Genomic DNA, 25670 nt, shown 5'->3' with positions numbered 1-25670 from the left:
GCACCCTCCTTTTTGTGAGAAGTAATTTGTTTGTCCAATTATAAATTTTATTATTTTCATAGTCCTGTTTGTCTCTATGAAACTTCTTGATCTTATATTCTTTAATTTGAATAGCTAGATCTTTACATTTTTTTCAATGTCTTGTAGTTTCTCTCTATGATCTGAATGTGTTTCTAAATTTTGTGATAATTTATTGATAGTTTCCTCATGTACTTTGATCTGAGAATTAGCTTCCTGAATAATAAGCACCATTAGATCGATGGAACATTTATTTAAAATAGAGTTCCACTTATTAATGAAATCTGAATTGTCTGTAAACATGCCTGGGGGTTTATACACTCTAAGGCCTCGTGGAATCATTTTATTCTTGATATAATCAGCTAGAGTGGATGCATGTAGATCCAATCTAGTACATTTTCTTTTAAGTTTTTCTATTTCCACTATAGCATCTGAGGTTTGTGTGAGGATAGCCTGAGAGTGAGTGCCAAAAATGGATCTATCTTTAACTAAATTAGAGATGAAATCTTCATCAAAACTTAAAGTGTTCAGGCTATCAGCCATGATGTAGGCAAATTATAATGATAAATACACACAAATGTCTATACTAGACAATATCGAAGAGATAAACAACCACTATAAAGGTTCAAAACATGAAAAGATTCAAAACATAAAAAGAGATATGTATATTAGAGCATCCTGCAAAGGCCACAGAAATAGTCAGGCCTCTGAGTATAGAGCTACAGTAGAGTCTCACTTATCCAACATAAACGGGCCGGCAGAATGTTGGATAAGCAAATATGTTGGATAATAAGGAGGGATTAAGGATAACCCTATTAAACATCAAATTAAGTTATGATTTTACAAATTAAGCACCAAAACATCATGTTAGACAACAAATTTGTCAGAAAAAGTAGTTCAGTACACAGTAATGCTATATAGTAATTACTGTATTTATGAATTTAGCACCAAAATATCACGACATATTGAAAGCATTGACTACAAAAATGCGTTGGATAATCCAGAACGTTGGATAAGCGAGTGTTGGATAAGTGAGACTCTACTGTATATTCCTTCTATGTAAAAAGGATAAGCGAATGCTATAAAGTTTCAAAACATGAGTTGCACTATGTAATTCAGAGCACCATATACATACAATATTATCTGAGAGTTAACAACAATAATGAAAAAATATCTTATATCTTATAAAGAGCACAATACTAGACCATTTCCTTTATTTCTTAAAGAAATACTGAAGCAGAGCCAACAATATACCAATTGAAAACTATTTGCTGCTTATCCATTGCCGCTTACCAGAAGAAGGACAACCGAAACTGGAGTAAACCCGGGAGCCAGTAGTAAACGGACTATTGCAATCTACAGCCAGCTACTTAGAAACAGCATTGTGTTCTCCTAGCTGGGGCTCTTGTTGACAACTACTCAGAATCAACATTCATGCATAGTTTGTTCCCCAGACTTGGGAGCTTACTCTTGAGAAACTGAACTGACTTCCAATAGACTGTAATTTCAAAAGATATGCTATACATTTGATGTCAGCAACACAGGATCTCAAAGAATCAAAACGACTTTTGGTCAAGCTTTTCAATACCTGTGAAATTATTTTGCAAAGGTTGAATGTGTTTATATTATTATTTTTGTTGCCAAATTCAATTGAAGTTTAAATAGTGGAGACTGGAAGTCTGGAAGATACCACTGTGGATTATAACAGTTGACTGTATATATCATTTTCATTATTGTTGTTAACTCTCAGATGATATTGTATGTATATGGTGCTCTGAATTACATAGTGCAACTCATGTTTTGAAACTTTATAGCATTCGCTTATCCTTTTTACATAGAAGGAATATAGCTCTATACTCAGAGGCCTGACTATTTCTGTGGCCTTTGCAGGATGCTCTAATATACATATCTCTTTTTATGTTTTGAATCTTTTCATGTTTTGAACCTTTATAGTGGTTGTTTATCTCTTCGATATTATTTCATGCTAAAACAAATTAGTATGGAGGGTATAACACTCTGAATAGGAGCCGCAGTGGTGCAATGGGTTAAACCCTTGTGCTGGCTGAACTGCTGGTCTGAAGACTGGGTTGCTGATCTGAAGGTTGCCCATTCAAATCTGTGAGATGGAGTGAGCTTCTGTCTGTCAACTCTAGCTTGCAGAAACATGAGAGAAGCCTCCCAGCAGGATGGTAACACATCTGGGCGTCCCCTGGGCAACATCTCTGTAGACGGCCAATTCTCTCATACCAGAAGCGACTTGCAGTATGTTCTCAAGTCACTTCTGACATGATAAAAAATCACTCTGAATAGTTTATTACAAGTTGAATATGAATATGATCCAGCTGTGATTTTTCAGCTTCTATTTCTCTTTTGGAAGAAAAAAGGCAACCTACTTGTTAATGGACACCTTTTGGAGCACGTAGAATCTGTCTGCTTCTATATTTAGCATGGTATCTATAGTGTTTTGCTTCCATCAGATTGAATCTTTGTGAAAAGTAAGCAAAATGAAAAAGTTGTATTTCAAAAATCTTGAGCTTCCACATACCAAAATGGCCCTCAAAAGCATAACACAATTGGAGAAAAACATACAGGCTAGAGTAGGGTTGTCATGTGAGAGCAGACAAAACAAATGTGCAAGTAACTACATGTGTTCCACATTATTTCAGTGTGCTATATAACTTAATGATCAATTGGGTAGCATACGGCTGTTTTCCTTAAACCTCCTCAGGCAACGAATTCTTGTGTTTAATAAAAATGGGAACTCCAGAGTAGGAATGTCCAATGTTTTTGTCCTCATATGTCTATTCTGTACAGGAGCTCAAGAGTAATTGGTAGCTGGTATCATGTAGCTAGAGACTACTCGATAAGCTGTTGTAGAGACTTCTTTTTAACATTTCTCAACTCAATATTGTAGGAAAGTATGTAGGCACTGTGCGGCAACTTGTATCCCAGTTCAATGCAGAATTAGGTGCACCTTCAACCCCTGGAATAAGTGCGAAAATCAACGTAGCTAATTATATATAAGATTCTGCTACTAGTTTGAAATGCAAGTTGCAACACATATATGTTTTCTCTTATTACTTCAGAATCATTCATCATCCATCTTTGTTCCAAGTAGAATAGCTCAGTGAGTTATATTAAGCTCATATGAAGATATAAATGAAAAAGCATGCTATGAATTACATATAAAACCATCTGTTTATTAAGTCACAGGTCTTTATTAAAAATATACACTTCCTCAATCCTTCTTCTTCATCAGACCAAAGAAGAAAGAGAAAAATCTGAAAAGCGTATATTTTTGCAGAATGAAAGTACTACATTCCTTGATTCTCAGGTAAAAAGGAGAAACGTGCATTCTAGGAGGCTACTCTTGTGGCACTGATTTAGTAAGCATATCACATTCCTTTTGATGAACATATGCCAATAAATATCAGTGGTGGATAGAATTCTGGAGCAGAATGCTAGAAAAGATATTGGAAAATTCTGTTTAAGATTTATCCACTTGCAGCCTCAACTTTTGGGGCATAGAATCCCTTCATTTATTGTGCATGCTTATATCCATATGTTTAATTCCTGCATTCAAAATGCAAATAACTTTATCACTGAAAATATTATTTAAGCAACACACTATTAAAGTGAATTCCCTGTATGGGATGAAGAATACTAAATGTGCTTCACACATTACAAAAAATGTATTTCCAGTTGATGAGCACTAAGTTTTGGGGCCAATAGGGAGGGGGGAACCTAGACAGTATACATGCATAGGTGTATATATACAGGTGGAATGCATGACATTTTAGGATGTAGCAAGATATTTGAAGGTCTCCCTTTGCCCTTCCTTGCTGCTACCTGTTGAAATGTAGGGTTCCCTCCTGAGGCAAGGGGCAGATGAAAGGCACCCTCCATCTTGTTTGGCTATAGATCCAATCTGTTTCCTTGTGCAAAATTCCCTGTTGTGCACATGCACTAGACTTTGCCACATTTTCATTTTCATTTGCACAGTTGTTTACTGTTCCGACCTTATATCCCAAATAGACTTCAGTAGGTTCCTGAAAGCCCTTCAGTTTCCATTTTCTCACAGAGTATGTAAATATCATGAAAAGCCAGGGAAGTATCTACAAACCTCACAAATTCCCAGTAACATGCTTGTACAGGTTATGCATAGGGAATTTTTGAATACATAACTTAAATGATATATACTTTAACTATATGAACATAAAGGTAAGCCTATTTGGAAATATACATAGACTGTCCTAAGATTTCTTAGGAAATGTAGTGGGAGCAGAACGCTAGATTTTTCTTGTGCCCACATGAAGGATTATGTTTATGCATATATTTTGTTAACTAACACATAAAATGTGCATAAAATTTTCCCCTAACCCATATTCTAACAAATATAATTTAATGGTAAGAAGAGTAATTCATTGCCATTGTTGTTGCATCTTATCAAACTAGTATCCAGAAAATGATTTTGCACCATTAATTATGCAATTGAGCACTGAGTGTGCATGTTAATTAAAATACCGCAGCATTTTCCTCAAAGGACTTGGGCATTGGTGCTGCAATATGTAGCCTTAGGGTGCTTTCAAAGCTTTCAGTATGTATTTCCTGCCTAAAACATGGAATTTTACAAGAGTAATCAACTTATAGTTGTAATTCCCTTCTCATGGTTTTCCTGCTGCTTTTTCCAACTTTTTTCTTCCCACAAAAAATATTTAAGAAATTGTAGTGTGCCTTAAAGTCTTTTCTGACATGCCAAGCCTATAACAGGATTTTCTTGGCAAGATTTCTTCAGATGGGTTTTTCTTTTGCTTTTCTCTGAGGCTGAGAATGTGTGATTTTTCTAAAGTCACCGAATGGATTTCCCTGGCTGAGCAGAGATTCAAACCCTGGTCCCCAGAGTCCTAGTTCAGTGCTCAGTCCACTATACCATGCTAGCGCCTTCTTTTAAGAGAGGAATAGCAATGCAATACAATTAGATTGTTAATGCTAGAAGCTATCTTATCTGGAAACAGCCTTAATTTTTTTTTTGGAAGTAACTGCGGTTATACTGGGATGCATGTCTGGGACTGAATGTTTGAAATATATTAAATAGTTATCAGAATATTGTAAACAAATGTAAATATGAGTTTAGTTTCATATAGACAGTAGAGTTGTACAACTGAAATGATTAAATATATTCACATTGAAAAAAGGATAGAATGCAGAATGTATATTTGTTTTCAAGATGGCTACCATAATTTCATAAAGTATATATGTTAGTTTCCTGGCACACAGGTAAACAATTAGTTGTTCTAATTTAGCTTTTATATTTCAAATATAGGGCACTGAGGACTGGGTTATTGTAGACAAAGTACCCATTGAGGTAGTTGATGGTGAATCGAAAACCATTGTGACATACAAAGTAACGACCGTGAGCAGTAAAACTGGTGACATCCCAGCTGATTTTTCAAAGACCAGTGCCACTGACATACAGAGCTTTGTGGACTTGGAAAGTGAATTGCAATCAAAAGATGACTATAAGCAGAAAATGTACACCTTAGGAAAATCCTACGACACTGTCTCTGGGAAAATTGTTACTATGACCACTAAAGTAAAAGAGGGAGAAAAAGTGGTACCATCATCTCTTGAAGCATTTCAAAAAATGGAAATGCAAGTGCCAGAATCTGTGAAAATCATTCCAGTAGTAGCAGAATATGAAATTCTAGAACCAGTTACTGATGAGAAAGCCAGAAGGTTATCTGATGCAAAAAGAAAAGTATCTGAATCGTTGACACCCATTAAGGAGACAGATTCACGGCTGCAGAGTCCCGAAGAGGAAATTGTGAAGAAAACATTAAAGATGGACCAGGATTTGCAATTGTGTGATGGAGCAGGGAGCGTGCAGATTACCAGAGCTGAAAAACCTCTGGAAAGTGAAAGACTCAAAGGAGAGGCATTTGGTCGGAAAGATAAAAGTATATCTGAGTGGAAATATTCCAGAGAACCACCTTTTACCATTGCTACTGCTCACTATGTTACTGAATCAACAGCCTCAAGAGTAGTGGTAACATGCAACTTTGCCACAGTTTAAAGATAAAAGCATGACTTCTTAAGGCAATACCCTCACTACCCTGCCTTTTGGTCCTTTTGCTGCCTGGCTTTATGTTGACAGCAGCCAAACCCAGCTTCTTATAATTTCCTCATGGTTTCAGTCAATTAACACTGTACAAAGTAGGCATTTTTTAGGCTTTTAAACTTTTTTAAAAATCAGTATTACTGAAATGTGATATGCTTCTGTTGCTTGTTTTAGAAGAAAAAAAATGCTTCACAAGACCAGCAAAATCCCAGCGCTAACAACTGTGCTTTTTTTAAAATTACTGCTTATAGACATTATTACTTACGCTAATTTAATTTCCCATTATTTTTCTCTCTATTATCCCTGCCACTTTTCTTCCTTTCCTTTGTCTTTGTTTTTGTCAATTAACATGATCAGTATGTGTTTGTCTGCTGCTCTTTCTCTCTGTGTGCATGTGTATGTGTGACTCAACATTTCTCTGTCTATTTAGAAAAAGCAACTCTCCAGTGAAAAATCTTTGGATGGTTCTGATATCTTCACTTTAATAGAGTCTGCAAGAAAACCAACTGAGTTCATAGGAGGGGTTACATCTACTTCACATAGCTGGGCACAGGTGGCCATTTGATTCCATCTTTAGATTTTAATTATTTTATTTTATGGGGCTTGGGGGGTTGTAGAGTTGGTGGGCTTTCCTTATTTTGCATGTAAGTATGCTGCACTCACATTCATAAGCACTCTCAGAATCTGCATGTTGGGTAACAGCCCCTCCTAGATTTAGGCACACATAAAACTTTCAGAAGAAATTTCATTTTGTTACTTTTTCTCCCTTAACTGTTTAGTATATTGAATATGCACTGGGGTTTTAATATATAAGGACCAATTGTTTGTCTTTTTGTTCACAATTACCTCTACTTAGTTTTTGAACACTCAAGGAAAGATGCAAGTGAAATCAACATATGGACAAGTTAAATGTTCTTTGGTGATATCTTTATATACCAAGCTAGTCTTTGATACTAAGCTATTTTCCATACAGAGAACAGAAGCAAAGTCCAGTCAAGAGATACACCCTGGTGAAAAGCCACCCAAGGAAGAGCAGAAGCTACAACAGCAACAGGAGGCTGTAAAGAAGGTTGTGCAGGGAACCGTAATTGTGGAGGAAAAACATGTGATGAGTGCGCATGCAAGTGGGGATGCTGCTAAATTGGCTGCCATTCAGCTGGGTGCTACAGCAGAGGCAGTATCTCATGTGGCCTCTAGCATCCAAGGGAAGGAGGGCCATGCTGTGACTGTGGGGGCTAAGGAGGAAAAAAAGCAAGAGGCTGAAAAAGCTGTAACCAAACAGAAAGGAACTGTTACTGTTTCTCATGAGCATGTGGAGGAGAAGCAGAGTACAACAGCCCAGGTTTTGGATGTGCAAGACAGAAAACCTCATTTTGAGGTAATTAATATCTAATGAGCTAATCTGCATAAAGCATAAACTTATGTACTATGTTGAATTTATAAATTACTTATTAAGCACACGTTAGCAACTATACTGTTATCGTGGGCAGTTTGCTTCTTGTACTAGGATAGCTTTGTGTGCAGTTTTTTTTTAAATGGGAGGGATCTGTGTAGAAAAGTGGAATTTAGACCATACATATATGCAGTTGCATGCAATAAGTATTATGCATTTGTGAGTGGGAATACATGTGACAACATACACAATGCCAGAAGAGCTATCCAAAGATGTGTATGTTCTGCCAGGATATACACATCAGAGTCACATGGGAAACAGTCCACTTTCCTCCTTTGCATGGCAGTGTTGAGGCTTGCTGCTGTTTCATTGTTATGAATGTTTTTTGTAATCCTACAATTCATAGAGAACAGTGCATAGTGCTGGAGATTAGTGGCTAATCATGCTGGCTATTACAAATTAAAGAGCATAAAGAAGAACTGGGTCAAAGCCCTACTAGTCCAACATTGTGTTCACAGTGGCCATACAGTTGCACAAGGAATCCATAAGTGAGACACATGTGCAATAGCATCCTTCCAACATGTTATTTCTCAACTGCTGTAGTGAGGCATATTGCTTTTGATCTTAAGAGGTAATATATAGCCACCATGACTAGTAAGTAGATCTGCCTAAGAGACAAGGACATTGCATGTTATTCCATGGAAAGTACCTCTTGCTTTATCTTATCTAGGCAACATGATTTTTCTCTGTGCATGTTAAAACTGAGAAGAATCTATGCTGAATGGATTTCCCAATTCATTAATAGAAATTACCTGTCTCCCAGACAGCTGTTTCTAAAATGTTTAACATATTTGAATATATTAAACTATTTAAAGAAAAGCCTGCATATGTGAATCTAGTTTCATAGCTACCTGTTTTTTAAAGGTGGCACTCAATAAATACAGCACTGATTTAGACCAAATTATTGTTCTACAGTGTAGCTAATTTGTTGCAGAATTTATTTTTATATAATGAAATCAGTAGGACATTGCTTTTATGTTTAACACTTGTTGCTACTACAAAACCCATTAACTTCAATGTGCCTACAACCTTTTTCATTGAAACAGTCACCAATTGTGAAGACCGAAGCAATAAGTTTCGGCAGTGTTTCTTCAGGTGGGGAGAAGATGGAAATTTCTATGAAAGAAGTCCCTGTCGTCCACACTGAGACAAAAACCATTACATACGAATCATCTGAGGTAAGGATTACTCAAAAGGCAAGGAAGGACTATAATATGGACAGATGCTGTGAAAGATAAAATACAGGCTATTCTGGGAATAGGGCAACAAAGGCCATCGGGATTTGTGTAAAAACTTGTATTGCTGAAGAATTTGAAATGCCATCAGCAATTCGTATTAGATTTTAAAGGCTCTGGTTCTCATAGTTTTTTCTGATTTAAAATATGGTAAACCAGGGTACTAATGGTTGGGAGACTACCAACAAATTCCAAGTGCTGTAGGCTGTATTCCATAGAATCACAGAATAATAGTGTTGGAAGAGACCATATGAGCCACCCAGTCCAACTCCCTGCCACGCAGGAAAAGCACAATCAAAGTACCCCTGACAGATGGTCATCCAGCCTGTTAAAAACTTCCAAGGAAAGAGCTTCCACCACATTCCAAGGCAGAGGGTTCCACTGCTGAACAGTCAGGAAGTTCCTCCTAATATTCAGGTGGAATCTCATTTTCTTTGTCAGTTCAGAGAAATGAATCAGCAAAACCACCTCTAAGTATCCTTACATAAGAAAATGCTATGCAATCTAATAGGCCACATATGTTGGCAAACAACTTGAAGGCATAAATACAGACAACATGCAGTATGTGTTGTAGCTTGCTGTTACAAAAACAAACTTAAGGGCATTTGCTCCATGATATTTCAGTTCATTTATCATTGCTGAATAAATGGCCACGTTGTATGTTTTTTTAATAACACTAAGAATTTAGCCTTTTAAATTCTAAGTTAGTGTGGATTTTCCTCCCTACTATATACATACACTTTCAAGTCTTTAGTATGTTTTTTACAGTACTATGTTTCGCTGTATTGTTTCCATAGGGGGATCCCAGTGCTGACTCTGAACCAGGGGTTCTGATGAGTGCACAGACAATCACATCTGAAACTACCAGTACTACAACTACAACCCATATCACCAAAGTAAGTATCTCTGAAATTTATACAAGTTTGGCTTTGTATTTTTTTTAAAAAAGATAAGCTGAAACAAACAAAACAAAAGCATTAGCATCTAACCCTAAATCTGACTTACATAGGTAAACAGAATGAGATGGCTTGCTAACAAGACCTTCATACCACATTTTATAAGGAAAGGATAAGGATACTTCTTGCTTGCAGGCCAGATCTAGCTTGTGGGTTTGCAGCTAGAGCGTAGAATCCATCCCCAAGCTTTTCTGCTTTCCAGCTTAATTGCTATCCAGAGATAGCTATAACTATTTCCCTTCATTATACTATCCCAACCAGGAATATTACTGGAAGCCAGATGTATACCCAATCAGTACTTTCAGGACCTGGTCTTGAAATCAAGATTCATCTGGTTCCAGGAAGTGGCATTCAAGAAGCCGAGTAGAATTCATTCTTTAATATTCTTCCCTGCATAGGTAAAGTGGGCAAAGATTGAAGCCATCCATACACACAGCATATATTGACTGTATCTACAGTTTGGCACCATCTCTCAGACCTCCATTAATCTTCCCTGTGGAGAAAGAATGTATAGCAGGGCCTCTGGCCATGATGATTGATGAGCAGGCGCATAAAGGATGAAGGGACCCTTCAAATATCTTGTTCCTAAGCTTATTATTATGTAGCGTTTATCTGCAATCATTCAGCAGAAAGTCTTATATTCTGGATTCAGACAAACAGGAACCCGCAGAAATAGTTACCAATGGCAAACATTTGTGTGAACAGTAGATAAACTTTCTGGTATGCAGAGTCATGGGCATGATATATTTCCAAAGTCCTTGACAATTTGGAAATGCAAAGGAGACCTATTTCAAAACATTATAAGTGTTACTACAAAAAAAGCCCAGCCACTAGTCCTTTGTTGCCTATTGATACCAAGCTAATGGCTAAATTATATATAAGGTAACATAAATTATCATTTTCATTTAAATTGAATAAAAATAGGATGTTTCTTCTATAGAGCCTTTGCCATTTTTCATGCTGTGCATTCAAAGATGAAACAATCAATTCAAAGTAATAAAATTTACTTATAATTCAAATTTCATGAAGAGATTGTATAAAATTAGTGGGGAAAAATGAATGTGTGATTAAATGCGTGCAGCAATTTTTGCTCTCCCTGGTGCTTCTATAAGTTTAAAATAGATTGTACCATAACCTCCACCTATGCTAGGGCATAATACAAATAACCCCAGCTCAAAATTAAGTACAGTAGAGTCTCACTTATCGAAGCTAAACGGGCCAGCAGAACCTTCGATAGGCGAATATCTTGGATAATAAGGAGGGATTAAGGAAAAGCCTATTAAACATCAAATTAGGTTATGATTTTACAAATTAAGCACCAAAACATCATGTTATACAACAAATTTGACAGAAAAAGTCATTCAATACATAGTAATGTTATGTTGTAATTACTGTATTTATGAATTTAGCACCAAAATATCATATATTGAAAACGGTGACTACAAAAATGCCTTGGATAATCCAGAACCTTGGATAAGCAAGTCTTGGATAAGTGAGACTCTATTGTACTTTTACTTGAGTGGGAGCAAGTGTTGAGTAATTCAGTGTGGTACTTGTTTTATGTGACTGCACCTGGAAGTATTTTGTCTTATTTTGTATGCAAGTATTCTATATAAATAGAGTGTACCAAAATGTACTATAGTATATATTAGAATTAATGCCAGCTATTTTTAAACACTTGACATACACGTCTTGCAGAATATTTGTGTTCTTAAATGATGGACAATAGTCTTACTTGAGGGCCTGTATTTGTCCCACACCTTTCCTTTAGACAGTAAAAGGAGGCATATCAGAGACAAGAATTGAAAAACGAATAGTGATCACAGGCGACGCAGACATTGATCATGATCAGGTATGATTTATGTTACTGAAACTATCCCTAAGTTCACCTGGTGATTTTTAAGCCATAAACTTAAAAGTCAGCATTAGTATAGGCATGCCATTGAAATTAACTGGTTTACTATTTAGAGCAATTATAAAATTCCTGTTTTGAATCACTTTTCCTCATTTGCAAATTGTGTAATTTACCATGAATCTCTCTTCACCTTGCTACTGATCATGCATGTTCCACCTCCTTCTTGTTTTTGCCCTTCTGTGGTTTCCTTGGGCTAGGCGCTGGCTCAGGCAATTAAAGAGGCCAAAGAGCAGCACCCTGACATGTCAGTGACCAAAGTAGTGGTACATAAAGAGACAGAAATCACACCAGAAGATGGGGAAGATTGACCACAGGTAAGAGGATAAGATTTTTCTCAGGCATTCATGGGCTGGCATGTGACAACGTCCATTTCTTCTTTCACAATCCATCTCTAACCCTTTCTATTTATTCTTTCTGGCATTTATTCTACATCTTGTGAAAACACTGATTTCCAAAATTTTAATCTTATGTTTGTTGTACAGTGCTCTTCCCTCCCCCACCCAACTTTCTATTAATGCCAGTTAGAGAAATAGAAGAAACCTATTTGCTTATGTCTGCTCGCTAGTTGCTATGCATTTCCTATGATCCATTATGTTGCTCTATAATTTCCCGTCCTGAAGATTGCTAATGCGCATTTGGCTTGTAGGGAAAGGAAATCATTTATTTCATTGTAAAATATTGCTGTTTGAGAAAGCTTGCAAATATAATGGCTGCAATCTATCATATAATGAATAGATCTTTGGGTTTTAATTCAAAGTTATCCAGATATGATCAAAATTTATTTTAAACTTTATATTTTTCTTAGCCTACCAACAATAAGTGGTGATGTGAATGTCTTTTTTGCCTTGTTTCTACATGGCTGTTTGGTTTCTGACAATGGCATTGTTTCTTGAAAGGAGACAGTAATGTATCTTGTTTCTCTTGTCTGTTCATGTTTAATAAAGGCATGCTGACAAATTCTGGCTAAGAAGGCATCTTGAAGATAATGCAGTTACTGTATGCATGTGCTAGAATATGTGGTGCAGATTAACATGCTGTGCAAGAGCTCTTTATACTCCCATCATCTGTCAGTAGTTTTAAATGTAGTTTGGAAAAAAGTAGGGGAGAGGGAGAGAGAAAAAAGATGGGTTTCCAGCTTTCAATACAAAACATCATCATTATTTCAAGCAATATGTATTAAACTGATAAACGAATTCACTTGCAAACAGTTGGGACTCTCAAAAAATTATTATCGTAGCTTTCTAAAAATACATTTTCAGGGGGAAAAAGTGGCTTCTGGGGTACAAACAGGGCCTTTAGACCAGTCCTGGACTAAAAGAAAAAGAAAATGACATTGAGAATAGCAGGTATAAGTAATTTTCTGTACATACTGCAGTTGTTGGCCCTTTTTGGATAACTCCACTGTGAACATAAATTACTGCCTCACACTGAATAAAGTCATTGGTGCAGTTGGTCCAGAGCCATATATTATGGCCATGGCTTTTTGAAGTCTTAGACCCAGATTTTTCAGCCCCAGAGACTGGGTCTAAGATCTTCTTTATGTCAAGTATGTGCTTTTAACAGAACAAATGCATTCTTCCATTTTATTTCTTTCTAAAACCATTATTGATCACACATAAGACTCAAAATATACATCTTTGGTGATCTATACTTCAAACTGTCTAAAAACTTGGGCCTAATTGCTGTATGTGTTTATGGGTAAAATACACACCTGTCGTTTAAAAGGCTCAGAATATTTTCAAAATAACTTAAAACAGTGTTGTGTTATATACTGCATATTGCTTTAGAAAAATTATGCAGTTGTGATACAAACTTACACTACTACATTCCTACTAACAGTTTTAAATCAGTGTGCTATACAGAGCTAATTGTACTAGCAACTCTCATCATATTTTTGTGATACATAATAGCCAATTTATCTATTATTTTAAAATCTGTTTCTTTCTAGAACTTAATTACATTTTCTTTATACAGGAGTAATGTACATTTCTTACAACCATCATATACATCATTGGGAATACAGAAGCCTACATGGAGTCACAGTTATAACCCAGCAGGCTTGCATTTCTCCTGAGAAATTTTCAGTGTGGAAGAACCAGTCGATTGCTACTAAGGACACTGGCAGAAATATTGTCCCATTTACAGCAATCTGATTCAGCATTAGTAACCCAATATTTGCATGAAGCAACAAATTACAAAAAGCAGCATTTTAATTTTTCTTAACAACATTTCCATCTATACCTGCACGTTCAGCAACGATATAAAACAATGAACTCATGCTACACATAAAGCAGTTCATGCCTTCACACTTATCAAAAGTCTAAGTCACAGTTTCTTAGCAGCAAAACTTTTGTTTAGGGTAAGAGCACCCTGAAATGCTAGAGGCTGTATAGATACTGTGTATAATGTTTTATCACGTTAGATGTGCCAATAACTCATTTTATTCAGTAAACAAACTTGAATCTTACACTTGTTTTCATCTGGTTTTATCACTCTTGTCCAATAAACAATGGTGGGACTCTAATCTTATTTAAATGCTTACAAAATGTGCTTTGTTTACCTGATTTGAAACCTTTAATAGAGAATTATTATTTTAGCATTGGTCAGAGTTTCAAATTAGAAATCTTGCAGTCACCCTTTTACAAATCCTCATGCTATAAAGTACACTGTGGCTATTTTAACAAAAATGTGTGTTTTCATTAACATTTCAGAAGTATTTGGCATAACGTTAAAAAACTATTTCTTTCTCTTCTCATAAAAAAGTTTTTTTCACAAATCTGGTCAGTGTTTCCTATCTAGGTCGGAGTTAAGCCTTAAACTGTACAGAACACCTACTAAAACATTCTTTGATATTGGTTATCACTTCCATTCAAAAATGATGTCTTCATTACACTGTCAGTCACATCACAACACATGGTGAATGTATGTTTCTGCATTGTGAAATAAAAGTGGTAAATGCACCCAAATTTGTATTGGTTTATGTCTAAAAATAACCCTGTATTCGAACTTTAATACTATTTGTATAATAGTAAAGGTATTTTAATGTGGATGTACTTCTAATGAGCTAGAATATGATACTTAGGCAGGTATGCATAGAAAGGCAATGAGACTGAAAAAAATGTTGTGTAGACAAATACCTTCTTGTACAATTGTGTACATACAATAGTGCCCTCTAAATTCTTCTGTATTATATGGCTGTGTAATGTGTGTCCTATAAACTAAACAAAGAACATGATCAATTAACTATTTGGGATATTAGCTTGAAAAAATATTTTATATTCTAAATCAAGAAAGAATTGTTTCAAGAAATTATTTAGATACAATCTAGAACTATGTAAATGTTCATTCAAAGAGAAAAATTAAAAATGTGTTTCGTGCTTTCCCACTCTAATCAGTGGGTCTTAAAAGTAGTTAAATTGGTCTTTGCTATTTTGATTTAGATAATCATCAGTAGTTCACTTATGATATTTTTTGTAAAGAGAAAATTTAATAGAATACATTATATAGACCTTTGAAAAGCATAATAAATAATCAGAAGTGTTCATTTTTATGGTGAAGACCAAGCGTTCATCAAATTTTGAACTGGCGCTTCTGTGAAGAAAGACTATTTAGGATAGATTTAGAGGAATACATATTTTTAAAGAATATATATATATATATATATATATATACATATATATATCAAGAAAAACAAATCTATAGAAAAAATATAAACACGACAGCTGTAATCTGGTAGTTCTTCGCAAATGTGGAACTTCAGGACCTGTTTCAATTTTTAGTCTCATCCAAAGGTTCATTTCAGTAGAGACAACTTTGGCATAATGAGGTGCTAATATCGTACACTGACTCTCTGAAGACAGGCAGCAGAGGCTACCCAAAATTCCCTCCAATTTTAGGGGCAACCCAGAAGTGCCAAAATGTCCAGTTTATTTTTAACATAGACTCTTTTAAACAAGTTGCAGCAGAGGGAATGCTTCAACTTGTTGAAAAGGAAATATTTGACTCTTAAAAACATCCAGGAAAGGCAAACTGTCCTTGTGTTAACAAGAAATGTGCAAAGGGGAGAAAATTAGGATGAGGAAATATGCTTGTTGATGACCCAACTGGGATACATGAACAATGACACTATTAACCTGAACACTTACACAGGGCCTGAGCAGGTAACCAACATAATTTCTAGTGTCAGAGAGTTAGAATTACCATAAAAACAGTGAATGCAGCATGTCTATGATCATTTTATGAATGATGATTCATAAAATTGACATCTCTCTGTTATTCTAAACTGGGACAACAGTATGTTAGTGGGTGGCCTTATATACAAGCCTGCCAGTGGCTTCATGCACTTCCAATTGTAATGTTGGGTTTTTTACCATTTCAGTGAGTCCTATAAAGCTGAGGGCAGCTCCACAAATCCTGTTTTACTGGAACTCCAGAAAAGCTTTAAATTTGGGTTAAAGTGATGTTTTGTCTTTTAGATGTTCTTGGGACCATTTCACGTTAACACGGACTTATTCTAATAAACAAGTCTCAGTATTTGTCAGAATCAGACAGGGGTATCTTATACACTTACCTCAGTGAAATATTTTAAATCCCAAACAACTCCCCAAATTTTGTAACATAGTATCAGTCTAAAGAATTCGTTGTCTTCAATTATAAATACTAGGGAGTAAGCGCCACTAAATGTAACAGAATTGTGTTCTGAATAAATATGCAGAGTATTGTCCTGTATGTTTTTCATGTTCTACTCATACCTGTAAAGCTTGGATATCTTCTATTCTCTTGTGCACGTTCTCTCCCACCTGATGACTGATAACATTACTATGATGTTTTTCTTCCTGTTTCACAGAGGTTCCACTGCTATCATTTAGGAAGCAGCCCTTATCCAATTTTTTTATTATTATTTCTTGTTGAAGATTTCTTAGCTGTATAACTGTCATTGTCACCTGTTATTTAATGAACATTCAGCACTCCTCTCAAGTTTTATCCTTCTCCAATTGTATTATTTTAGACTAGAAAATCCAAGTATAATTAACCTGTTCATCTCTGTGCATGCCAAAATTGATCTTTTTAAAAAAAAAATCTACCTGTGGCAGCTACTAATGGGATAGGTGTGCCATGTTTCTCAGAGTATTATCCTCCAATTCTTCATAAAGCATCAAGAATTTCATCAAAACGTATTTCCACCCAAGAAATATTTCCTTCATCAGCCAAACTAAGTAAGTCCTTTGCCATTAATTGATACATTTATCCATGCATAAGAAAACTAGGTAAATGGCCATATAGGTGGTTCTTAAAATGTGGCAAATGTTATTTTGAAGTGGGTGGTAAGATGGAAGGATGGATTCTCAAAATCAAGTTAACAACGAAAAGCATACTGGATACAACTGCTTTCAATAAACAAATCATAGACCCTCAAAATCTGTAATCCTTAATACAATATACGACTAGAGAACCGACTTCTGAATAAACCTGAATAAGATTGTGTTGCACGGTTTACGGAATAGACAGAAACTTCGGTCAGAGGCTTTTGCTATGTTGTTTCTATTTTAGCATGGCATACCAAAATAACAACTCTACCAAAAACTAACATTGTTTTATATGATCCGTCTATTTAGATTGGGTGCTCACTATTAAAATAAGAGGTACACAATGATGGCTCAATGTTAGTGAACTTGTTTGACAGTCCCTCTTGGGGGGAACTGTTTTTTTTCATAGATTGTTTTGGGGGGTGACTGCTTAATTCTGTGCCAGATGAAATAAAAAGCTCTTGCCTGTTTCTAAGCTGCCATTTGTCTCTGTCTTGTCTTTTCTGTATACATATAGTCCCTACAAACTGTAACAAGATCAGCTTTGTTTAAAGACTTCTATCTTAGCATGAAACTATGCAGGAGTGAATCTTTTCTTATTATTTTAAAAAATGCAGTCCTGCTTCATTATGAAAGAAGGTGATGCCACATAGCTTGTCTATATAGTGGTGAAATTAATAATGTGCCAGTCAATAAATACTACAAAGGTACAAGTCTATTAATTATAACCAGGATCTGGAAGCCCTGCACTTAAGGCAGAGAACAGACTGATCTCCACATCACTTGTGTTTCAGCAAACTGCTAGAGAGGGCTGACCATGGGACTACTAATACTGGGAGGAGATGAAACAAGATATGAAGCATTTTACCTATCTGTATAAAAGTCAAAGTATGTTTGTACCAGAAAGGGTGTTGCTAAATGAAGTGTATCCGTGAATTCAACCTTGATGAGATTTTTTTTTAAAAAAATTCAAAAAGCAAGGCTTGATTTTGCCATTTTATAAGGGTCGCCATTTTGCTACATTATAGGATTTGAGCATCCACTGATTTTGCTACCCACATGAGGTCTTGAAACCAAACTCAAGCAGATACCAAGAGGCCATTATGCAAGCTTATTTTATGGGCTTTCTTTTAAGGGGTCCAGCTTACAGTCTGTGGTATTCTTGGCTCAGGCATTGTCACTAGAAGCACATGTAATCAATGACCCTGGAATTATTTTAAGGTGCAATGGACGAAATATTGGTTGTCAATTCATTATTAATGTTTCTTAATACCAGATATGCTTTACAAAACAATGAAAACATAAAATACATTAGGTCATCATCAAAAACTGAAGGGAGTAACAATCTGACTACTGTGATAGCAATCGACTTCTACAAAAAGGCAGAAGAGCTGTTAAATCCCAGAAGGTGGTGGGAAATGGGAAGCATAAAAACAACCATTCTGATTAAAATGCTCACAATGTTAAGGCCTATCTTTCCATATGGAACTGAGATACCTTAAGATAATCATCAGGTAAGTAGGATTGGTGGGACAACATGATATAGTGCAGTGGTTCCCAAACTTATTTGGCCTACTGCCCCCTTTCCAGAAAAAATATTACTCAGTGCCCCCTGGAAAGGGGGGTGCGAAGAGCCACGAACGTCTAAGGCTCTTTCAGGTAGGGGAAATCCTTTTAAATCCCACCCCTGCTCCAATTGTGAAGGATTTATAAACGCTGCCACCAAATACAAAGGATTTATTAACGCTGCCACCACTTGTGACAGATTCAGCCACCACAGACTCAGAGAGGAGACCTTTTAAATTTTGTTTTCTTTCTTCTTCCCTTTAGATAGTAACACCACTCAATTTGTAATATATGCGACCGAAGCTTTGATGTTAGAGGAACAATAACAAGTTTATTCAGGCACAGAGCTTAGTGGTTACACGAAATTGTTTCTCACTTAAGAGGCACTTTGATTAACAGTTGCAATACTAGAATGAGGTGATTCAAACTTCCTAAAATGTCACTACTTTTGTTTAAAGTATTCAGAACTTCTTGCTTTTAAACCGCAGTCACCCTGTGATATGCAATCACAGATTCTCTGTTCCTTACCAGGACACAGACTACCTTAAATAAGTCACCAAACTTATTTTAAACCAGCTCAAAAATAAGCAATTGAGCCTCCCTGATCCTCTCAACCTGGGATCAGTCCCTGTGACTCATCAGAGCACAGACTAACTGTTTTTTTTAAACCTCTGCACTTCTTCCACAAAACGACAGTTGGCTCTGCCCACTTCTCCATGGCAATCAACCTCTGAGTGCAGAGATGCAATAACTGAAATACTGACCCTTTTAAAACACAAACACACAATTAAACATAACATCTGTAAACCAAAAATTCATACTTCATTACAGGGGGCGTGTCTTAGAGGGGTGGGTGTGGTTCCTGCTCAAGAGGGTGGGGCTGAGCCTCTCCCCAGTCCAAGATGCAGGGCTGGGAGGGGGAGGTGGGCGGTGCCTGACGGGGCTGCACCTCTATACCTCGCCCCCATGTTCTAACAAGCGCCTCAGGGGAGGTATACAGAGGCTCTTGGGAAGAGGCTCCGCCCCTAGCCCTGCCCTTTAGTCCTAAAAGACCTCTCAGGAAAGGTACAGAGGCTTAGCCCTGTCTTGGGCTCTTGGAAGGAGGCTCCGCCCCCTTCCCTAGCTCCTCCCTCTGTGTCCCAACAAGTGCCTCAAGAGAGGTATAGAATTCTCAGCCCTGTCTTGGGCTCTTGGGAAGAAGCCACGCCCACTCCTCTAGCTCTGCCCCCTGTGTGTCCTAACAGGAGCCTCAGGTGCTCAGCCCTATCTCCGGCACTTGGGAAGAGGCCCCACCCCTATTCTGGCCGCACCCCTGTGTCCTAATAGGTGCCATCACTGCCCCCCTGGATCGCTCCAGCACCCACCGGGGGGCGGTAGCACCCACTTTAGGAATCACTGATATAGTGGTTTGCGTCTTGGATTATGACTCGAGGATTAGTGCAACCCATTTGGGCAAATCACACTCTTTCAGCCTCCAGACAAAGGCAAAAATCCATCTGAACAAATCTCATCAAGGAAACCCTATGACAGCTTTGCTTAGGGTTGCTGTAATCCGGAAATTACTTACAGGCACACAAAAACAACTTGGACTGGTCTTTGAAAATAAGTTAGGTAGATCATCCCTTCCTGGAACGATCTTCCAGCTTTGTCGAAACAGTTTCCAAACTAAAGTAACCATATGCTTTGTTTTGCACTGCACAAAAGCATGAAAACTGTAGTCCTGAATACATGTAGTCTCATTGGTAGATGGATAAACTCTAATTTTGTTTATTGCAGGGCAGCAAATCTGGAATCAGTCTAGACGAGTACATGGTTAGCAACTAGACCTGCCTCATTTACCCACCCAGAAATATAAACCCAAGGATAAGCAGAATAAAAAGACTACAGGGGAAGGATTCATGAGGACTAGGACACATACTTTATGCATTAAAATACCCTTTCACTTCTGGAATTGAGGAGCTGGACAAGCCTACTTGGTGGGAGTCAATCAGAGGACAGGGAATGTTACAATAGAGTGGGTGGGGGAAGAGAAAGGCTACAAAAGAAGTTTGTCTCTTGACAGAAGGCAAATAAGGGAGGAAAGGCCTGGAGTATAACAGCCATAGAACAGTCAATCTGGGCTTGAACTGAATAGGGACGGCTGCCATGAATGATCAGATAGTTTGGGAACTAATATCTGGTCTAGGTGTGTACAGTATGACTGTTCTACTTGCTGGGCCAAAACCCAGTTTCATTTAATCTATCTGACAAAATAAGAATTTCCTAGGACCTCCAGGCAATTCTATAGTATGCTTCCACCAGAAATTGACCATGCAGTCACATTGGAGGACCTAATTGTGCCTAGAAAGGTGTAATCTCTAGGTATTTCCTAGGTTCCCCACAACTCTATGGTATGCTTCTCAATAGATTCTTCATTCAATAGGGGTTCACTATTACTCTGTTTCTTTGTATCCGTATCAGGTCCTGGAATATAATCCCCCACAGCTATAGGTGTCATTTTTTAAAAAATAATATTTTTTATTGAATTTCAACAGTATACAATAAAATTTGAGTGAACCAAAAGAGAATAGGGATAGAGGAGGAGAGGGGCGTGAGAAGTGGGTTAGAAGCTATAGGTGTCATTTTATTTTATACATTTCTACTGCATCTGGCTATCTCTTAAGTTTTGAAAGAGTAAACCCACTGAACAAGACAGCCACTAGGCCATACAGGAAACACTTTAAGTCTCATCTATAGGCAATCCCCAAGTTACAAACACCCAACCTACAAACAACTCATAGTTAAGAATGGGGGCGAAACAATGGGAAGTGAGAGAAATCTACCTCTCAAAAGGGGAATTCACTCCTGAAAGAGTTATCATTAGGAAAAGGTCACCACTGAAGCTTTCTCACCAATCCTTGTTTCCACAACAAGCCTTTTTTAAAAAAAAAAATCCAATTGGTTAAATAGAATATGGGTTACAGTACTATAGAAAGAGTTAACCTATAAATTAAGATTTGCAAAAGGAGAAATAAAAGACGACCTAATTGAAAATTCATGGAAGCCATTTGGGGTAGGACAAGAGGAAGTATGAGAAATCTAGGCCTAGGAAGGGAAATTTGTTCCTGGAAGAGTTATCATGGGGATAAGGTGTCCCAAAAGGAGCCCCAGTGGCGAAGTGTGTTAAAGCACTGAGCTGCTAAACTTGCAGACCGAAATGTCCCAGGTTCAAACTCCGGGAGCGGCATGAGCACCCGCTGTTAGCTCCAGCTTCTGCCAACCTAGCAGTTCGAAAACATGCCAATGTGAGTAGATCAATAGGTACCGCTCCAGCGGGAAGGTAACGGCACTCCATGCAGTCATGCCGGCCACAGGACCTTGGAGGTGTCTACGGACAACGCCGGCTCTTCGGCTTAGAAATGGAGATGAGCACCAACTCCCAGAGTCAGACATGACTGGACTTAACGTCAGGGGAAGCCTTTACCTTTAAGGTGTCTCCACTGAAGCTTTATCACATAGAATAATAGAGTTGGAAGAGACCTCATGGGCCATCCAGTTCAACCCCCTGCCAAGAAGCAGGAAATCACATTCACCAAGCAAGTCAACCTTTTCAAAATCCCGATTATCATGGGGACAGAAAGTGAGATGACATCTTCTGAACAGGAGCAGACAGCAAAACAAATACCAGAAGACTGTTTGCCCTTCCCTATACTATCCAAAGCTAGCTAGCTATATAAAGGGAGGGAGAAAGAATGAACACACACACAAATATATATATTTGGCTGGACTTAAAACTTTAAAATGTATATGTTATGACTTAGATACAAATTCAACTTAAGAACAAATTACAGAACCTATCTTATTTGTAACTCTGAGACTGCCTTTATATGTAATTAGAGCTGTTGGAAAGCGGTCCCTGGTCAAAGTGGTTCCTGGCCAGAATGGTTGACTACTGGATGGCATATGTTCTATATTGGAACCTAGAGCTGATGTGGCCTATCCAATGCAATTTCCTGAATCAGCACCCCAAATAACCAAACCAAATCTAAAGTTGACCAAAAACCAATTCGTAACCCTGTTGGTACTAATGTCGCAGAGTGGTCCCTGGTCCAAAAAAGGTTAGGAACCACTGCTATATATTAAGATAGTGTATATATCTGTCTGAACGTAATTCCCTCTATGAACCATCTCGAAGCCTAAGATTGTCTGGGGAGGCCCTGCTCCCCTGCTCTCGGTCCCGCCTTCTTCACAGGCACGACTGGCAGGGATGAGAGACAGGGCCTTCTAGGTGGTGGCCCCTCAGCAGTGGAATTCCCTCCCTAAGGAGATCAGCTCAGCCCTCTCCCTAATGACTTTCCGTAAAAAAGTGAAGACGTGGCTTTGTGACCAAGCCTTTGGAGAACCGGTGCAATAGATATGAAAGATGAGCAACTGACTATTGGAATGGCCCAGACAATGGATCACGTGAATTATTATCATAGTATTGTGCTAAATGCTTTTAATTCTTTCAATTTAATTTTATAACTCCATTTTAAATGTGGAACGCCCTCCCTAATGAGATCAGGCAGGCTCCCTCACTACTATCTTTTCATTAAAAAACTCAAAACTTGACTATGGGACCAGGCCTTTGAGCCATAGAAGCAGCACTAACTGTAAAATGAAATTAGGATGAATAATGGATAGACCTGGATCACAATTTGGAATGTGCCCTTGAATGTACATTTATATAGATGTTTTAACTAATGCTATCTTTTTAAATTGTTTTTATATATAGTAGAGTCTCACTTATCCAACATAAACGGGCCGGCAGAACATTGGATAAACGAAAATGTTGGATAATAAGGAGGGATTCTGGACAAGCCTAGTAAACATCAAATTACATTATGATTTTCCAAATTAAGCACCAAAACATCATGTTTTACAACTGACAGAAAATGCATTTGAATACACGGCAATGTTATGCAGTAATTTCTGTATTTATGAATTTAGCACCAAAACATCATAACATTTGGTACAAAAACATTGGTTGCTAAAAGGCAGATTGCGTTGGATAATACAGACCGTTGGATAAGCAAAGGTTGGATAAGCGAGACTCAACTGTATTATGTTTTGTTATGTTTTGCACCCTCTCTATCCTCCTTTAAGAAACAACTGAAAACTTGGATGTTTAGGCTGGCCTTTATTGAGACAGGCACTGGATCACCAGCCTCATTATAAGTCTATTCTGAATTTTATTAGGTCCCTCTTATTTGGGTATTTTAATCTGTCGATGCTATCTCTATATGGTGCTGCTCAGTTCCCCCACCTATGAAGTTGATTGAATTGTATTGGTGGTTGTTTGATATTATTATTGTTGTATTAACTCTTGTGTTATTACCTTACTGTGTTTTCACTTGTGTATATTGTGCAAATGTGTTTATGTCGTTACTTCTGTGAACTATGTTGACTGGGCTTTGCCCCATGTGAGCCGCCCCAAGTCCACGCAGGGAGATGGTGGTGGGGTATAAATAAAGTTTTATTATTATTATTATTATTATTATTATTATTATTAGCTTTGCCCGGCCACGCGTTGCTGTGGCTTAGCTTTCAGAGTGTTGCTCTTTATTTACTGTCCTGATTTTAGAGATTATATTGCTCTGTATTATTATATCAGAGTAATTATTACATATTATATTTATAATCTTATATTATCTGGTAAGAACTGAATTATATGAGGCCCCTTCTACACAGCTGTATAAAATGCAGTGGATTATATGGCAGTGTGGAGTCCAGATAATCCAGTTCAAAGCAGATAATATAAGATTATAAATGGGTTATATAGCTGTGTGGAAGGGCCTTGAGTCTACACTGCCATATACTGTAATCCAGTTAAAATCTGATAATCTGTATTTTATAGGCAGTGTGGAAGAAGCCTAAGTGAGGCCTAACTCTGCCTGTCCCCTGGACTGAGTGGGTTGCTAGGAGACCAAGTGGGCAGAGCTTAGCCTTCTAACTGGCAGCAGTTGGATAAAAGCAATTATTCCTCTCCCTCCAATTTGGACTTTATTTTTCTTTTCTTTTTGTTGTATGAACGTAGAGGCATGGATGAGGGGTTGTGCTGCCAAGTTTAGTGTTTCTGGGATGTGTAGTTTTGTTGTTTTGTCCTAGGCCGAGATTTCATTACCCTTTTATATATATATAGATGGAGAAAATTTAAGTAATTAAAAGCAACAAAAGTGACAGGGGTGTTTGTATTCTTCAGCTACCCTGTTTCCCCTAAAATAAGACATCCCCAGAAAATAAGACCTAGTAGAAGTTTTGCTGAATAGCTAAATACAAGGCCTCCCCCGAAAGTAAGACCTAGCAAAGGTTTTGTTTGAAAGCATGCCCGCTGAAATGAACACCAGAGCATGCAGGATCAGGAAATGTATGTACCATAGAGTGTTGTACATGGAAATTAATGGTAGTAACAAGAAATTCTTGATAGGATTCACACTTTGTCTGGTTATGCTGGTTTGTGATGACAACTACTGTACAGCATATAATAAATGATCATTTTTTGTTCAACAATAAATGTGAATTCTTCTTCATGGAAAAATAAGACATCCCCTGAAAATAAGACCTAGAGCATCTTTGGGAGCAAAAATTAATATAAGACACTGTCTTATTTTAGGGGAAACACGGTATATGTAGACGGGGGCAGGGTGGGGAGGTAAAGATGTGGGTACAATCAATGTAGCAATGCAATTGTACTAACATTTTTGGAAAATTAAATAAAAATAAGAGTGTTTCTGCACAGATGCCATTCTACCTCCAAAACAAGAGAGACCCTAGAAAAAATTAACTGATGAGACTAACATTGTAAAATGAATTCTACCTCTTCAAATGTCACACTGCTTTTTTTAAATGTGTGCCTTACTTCTGTCCTTAGCTGTTTTATGTTGTCAAAGCCTTTCAGGGCTGGAATCACAGGGTTGCTGTGAGTTTTCCGGGCTAGATGGCCATGTTCTTTCCTGACGTTTTGCCTGCATCTATGGCAAGCATCTTTAGTGGTAATGAGGTATGTTGGAAACTAGTCAAGTGGGATTTATTTATCTGTGAAATGTTCAGGACGGGAGCAAGAACTCTTGTCTGTTTGAGGCAGG

The 25670-nt window shown here is 37.4% G+C and overlaps 2 protein-coding genes across 17 annotated transcripts in view; one reads left to right on the top strand and one right to left on the bottom strand.

Annotated features, from left to right (window-relative positions):
* Positions 1–17481, top strand: part of epb41l3 (erythrocyte membrane protein band 4.1 like 3) — a 182649-nt gene extending 165168 nt beyond the window's left edge. For 11 of the 15 annotated variants that reach the window (XM_062980480.1, XM_062980485.1, XM_062980483.1 and 8 more), the window contains 9 exons: positions 3278–3352; positions 5342–6064; positions 6567–6689; positions 7110–7514; positions 8636–8767; positions 9622–9720; positions 11552–11632; positions 11893–12009; positions 13670–17481. In XM_062980480.1, coding sequence (XP_062836550.1) covers positions 3278–3352; positions 5342–6064; positions 6567–6689; positions 7110–7514; positions 8636–8767; positions 9622–9720; positions 11552–11632; positions 11893–12003 — 1749 coding nt within the window. In that variant the 3' untranslated portion in view covers positions 12004–12009; positions 13670–17481. The remainder of the gene's footprint in view (positions 1–3277; positions 3353–5341; positions 6065–6566; positions 6690–7109; positions 7515–8635; positions 8768–9621; positions 9721–11551; positions 11633–11892; positions 12010–13669) is intronic. The other 4 variants (XM_062980489.1, XM_062980490.1, XM_062980487.1 and 1 more) reach the window with 1 other exon arrangement.
* LOC134298906 (uncharacterized) overlaps positions 1–25670 on the bottom strand; it is a 76620-nt gene that overhangs the window by 48839 nt on the left and 2111 nt on the right. The window lies entirely within an intron of this gene.

The sequence above is a fragment of the Anolis carolinensis genome, chromosome 4 (assembly GCF_035594765.1).
Source record: "Anolis carolinensis isolate JA03-04 chromosome 4, rAnoCar3.1.pri, whole genome shotgun sequence".
Lineage (NCBI taxonomy): Eukaryota > Metazoa > Chordata > Lepidosauria > Squamata > Dactyloidae > Anolis > Anolis carolinensis.
This window is presented reverse-complemented; position numbering and strand designations above follow the sequence as displayed.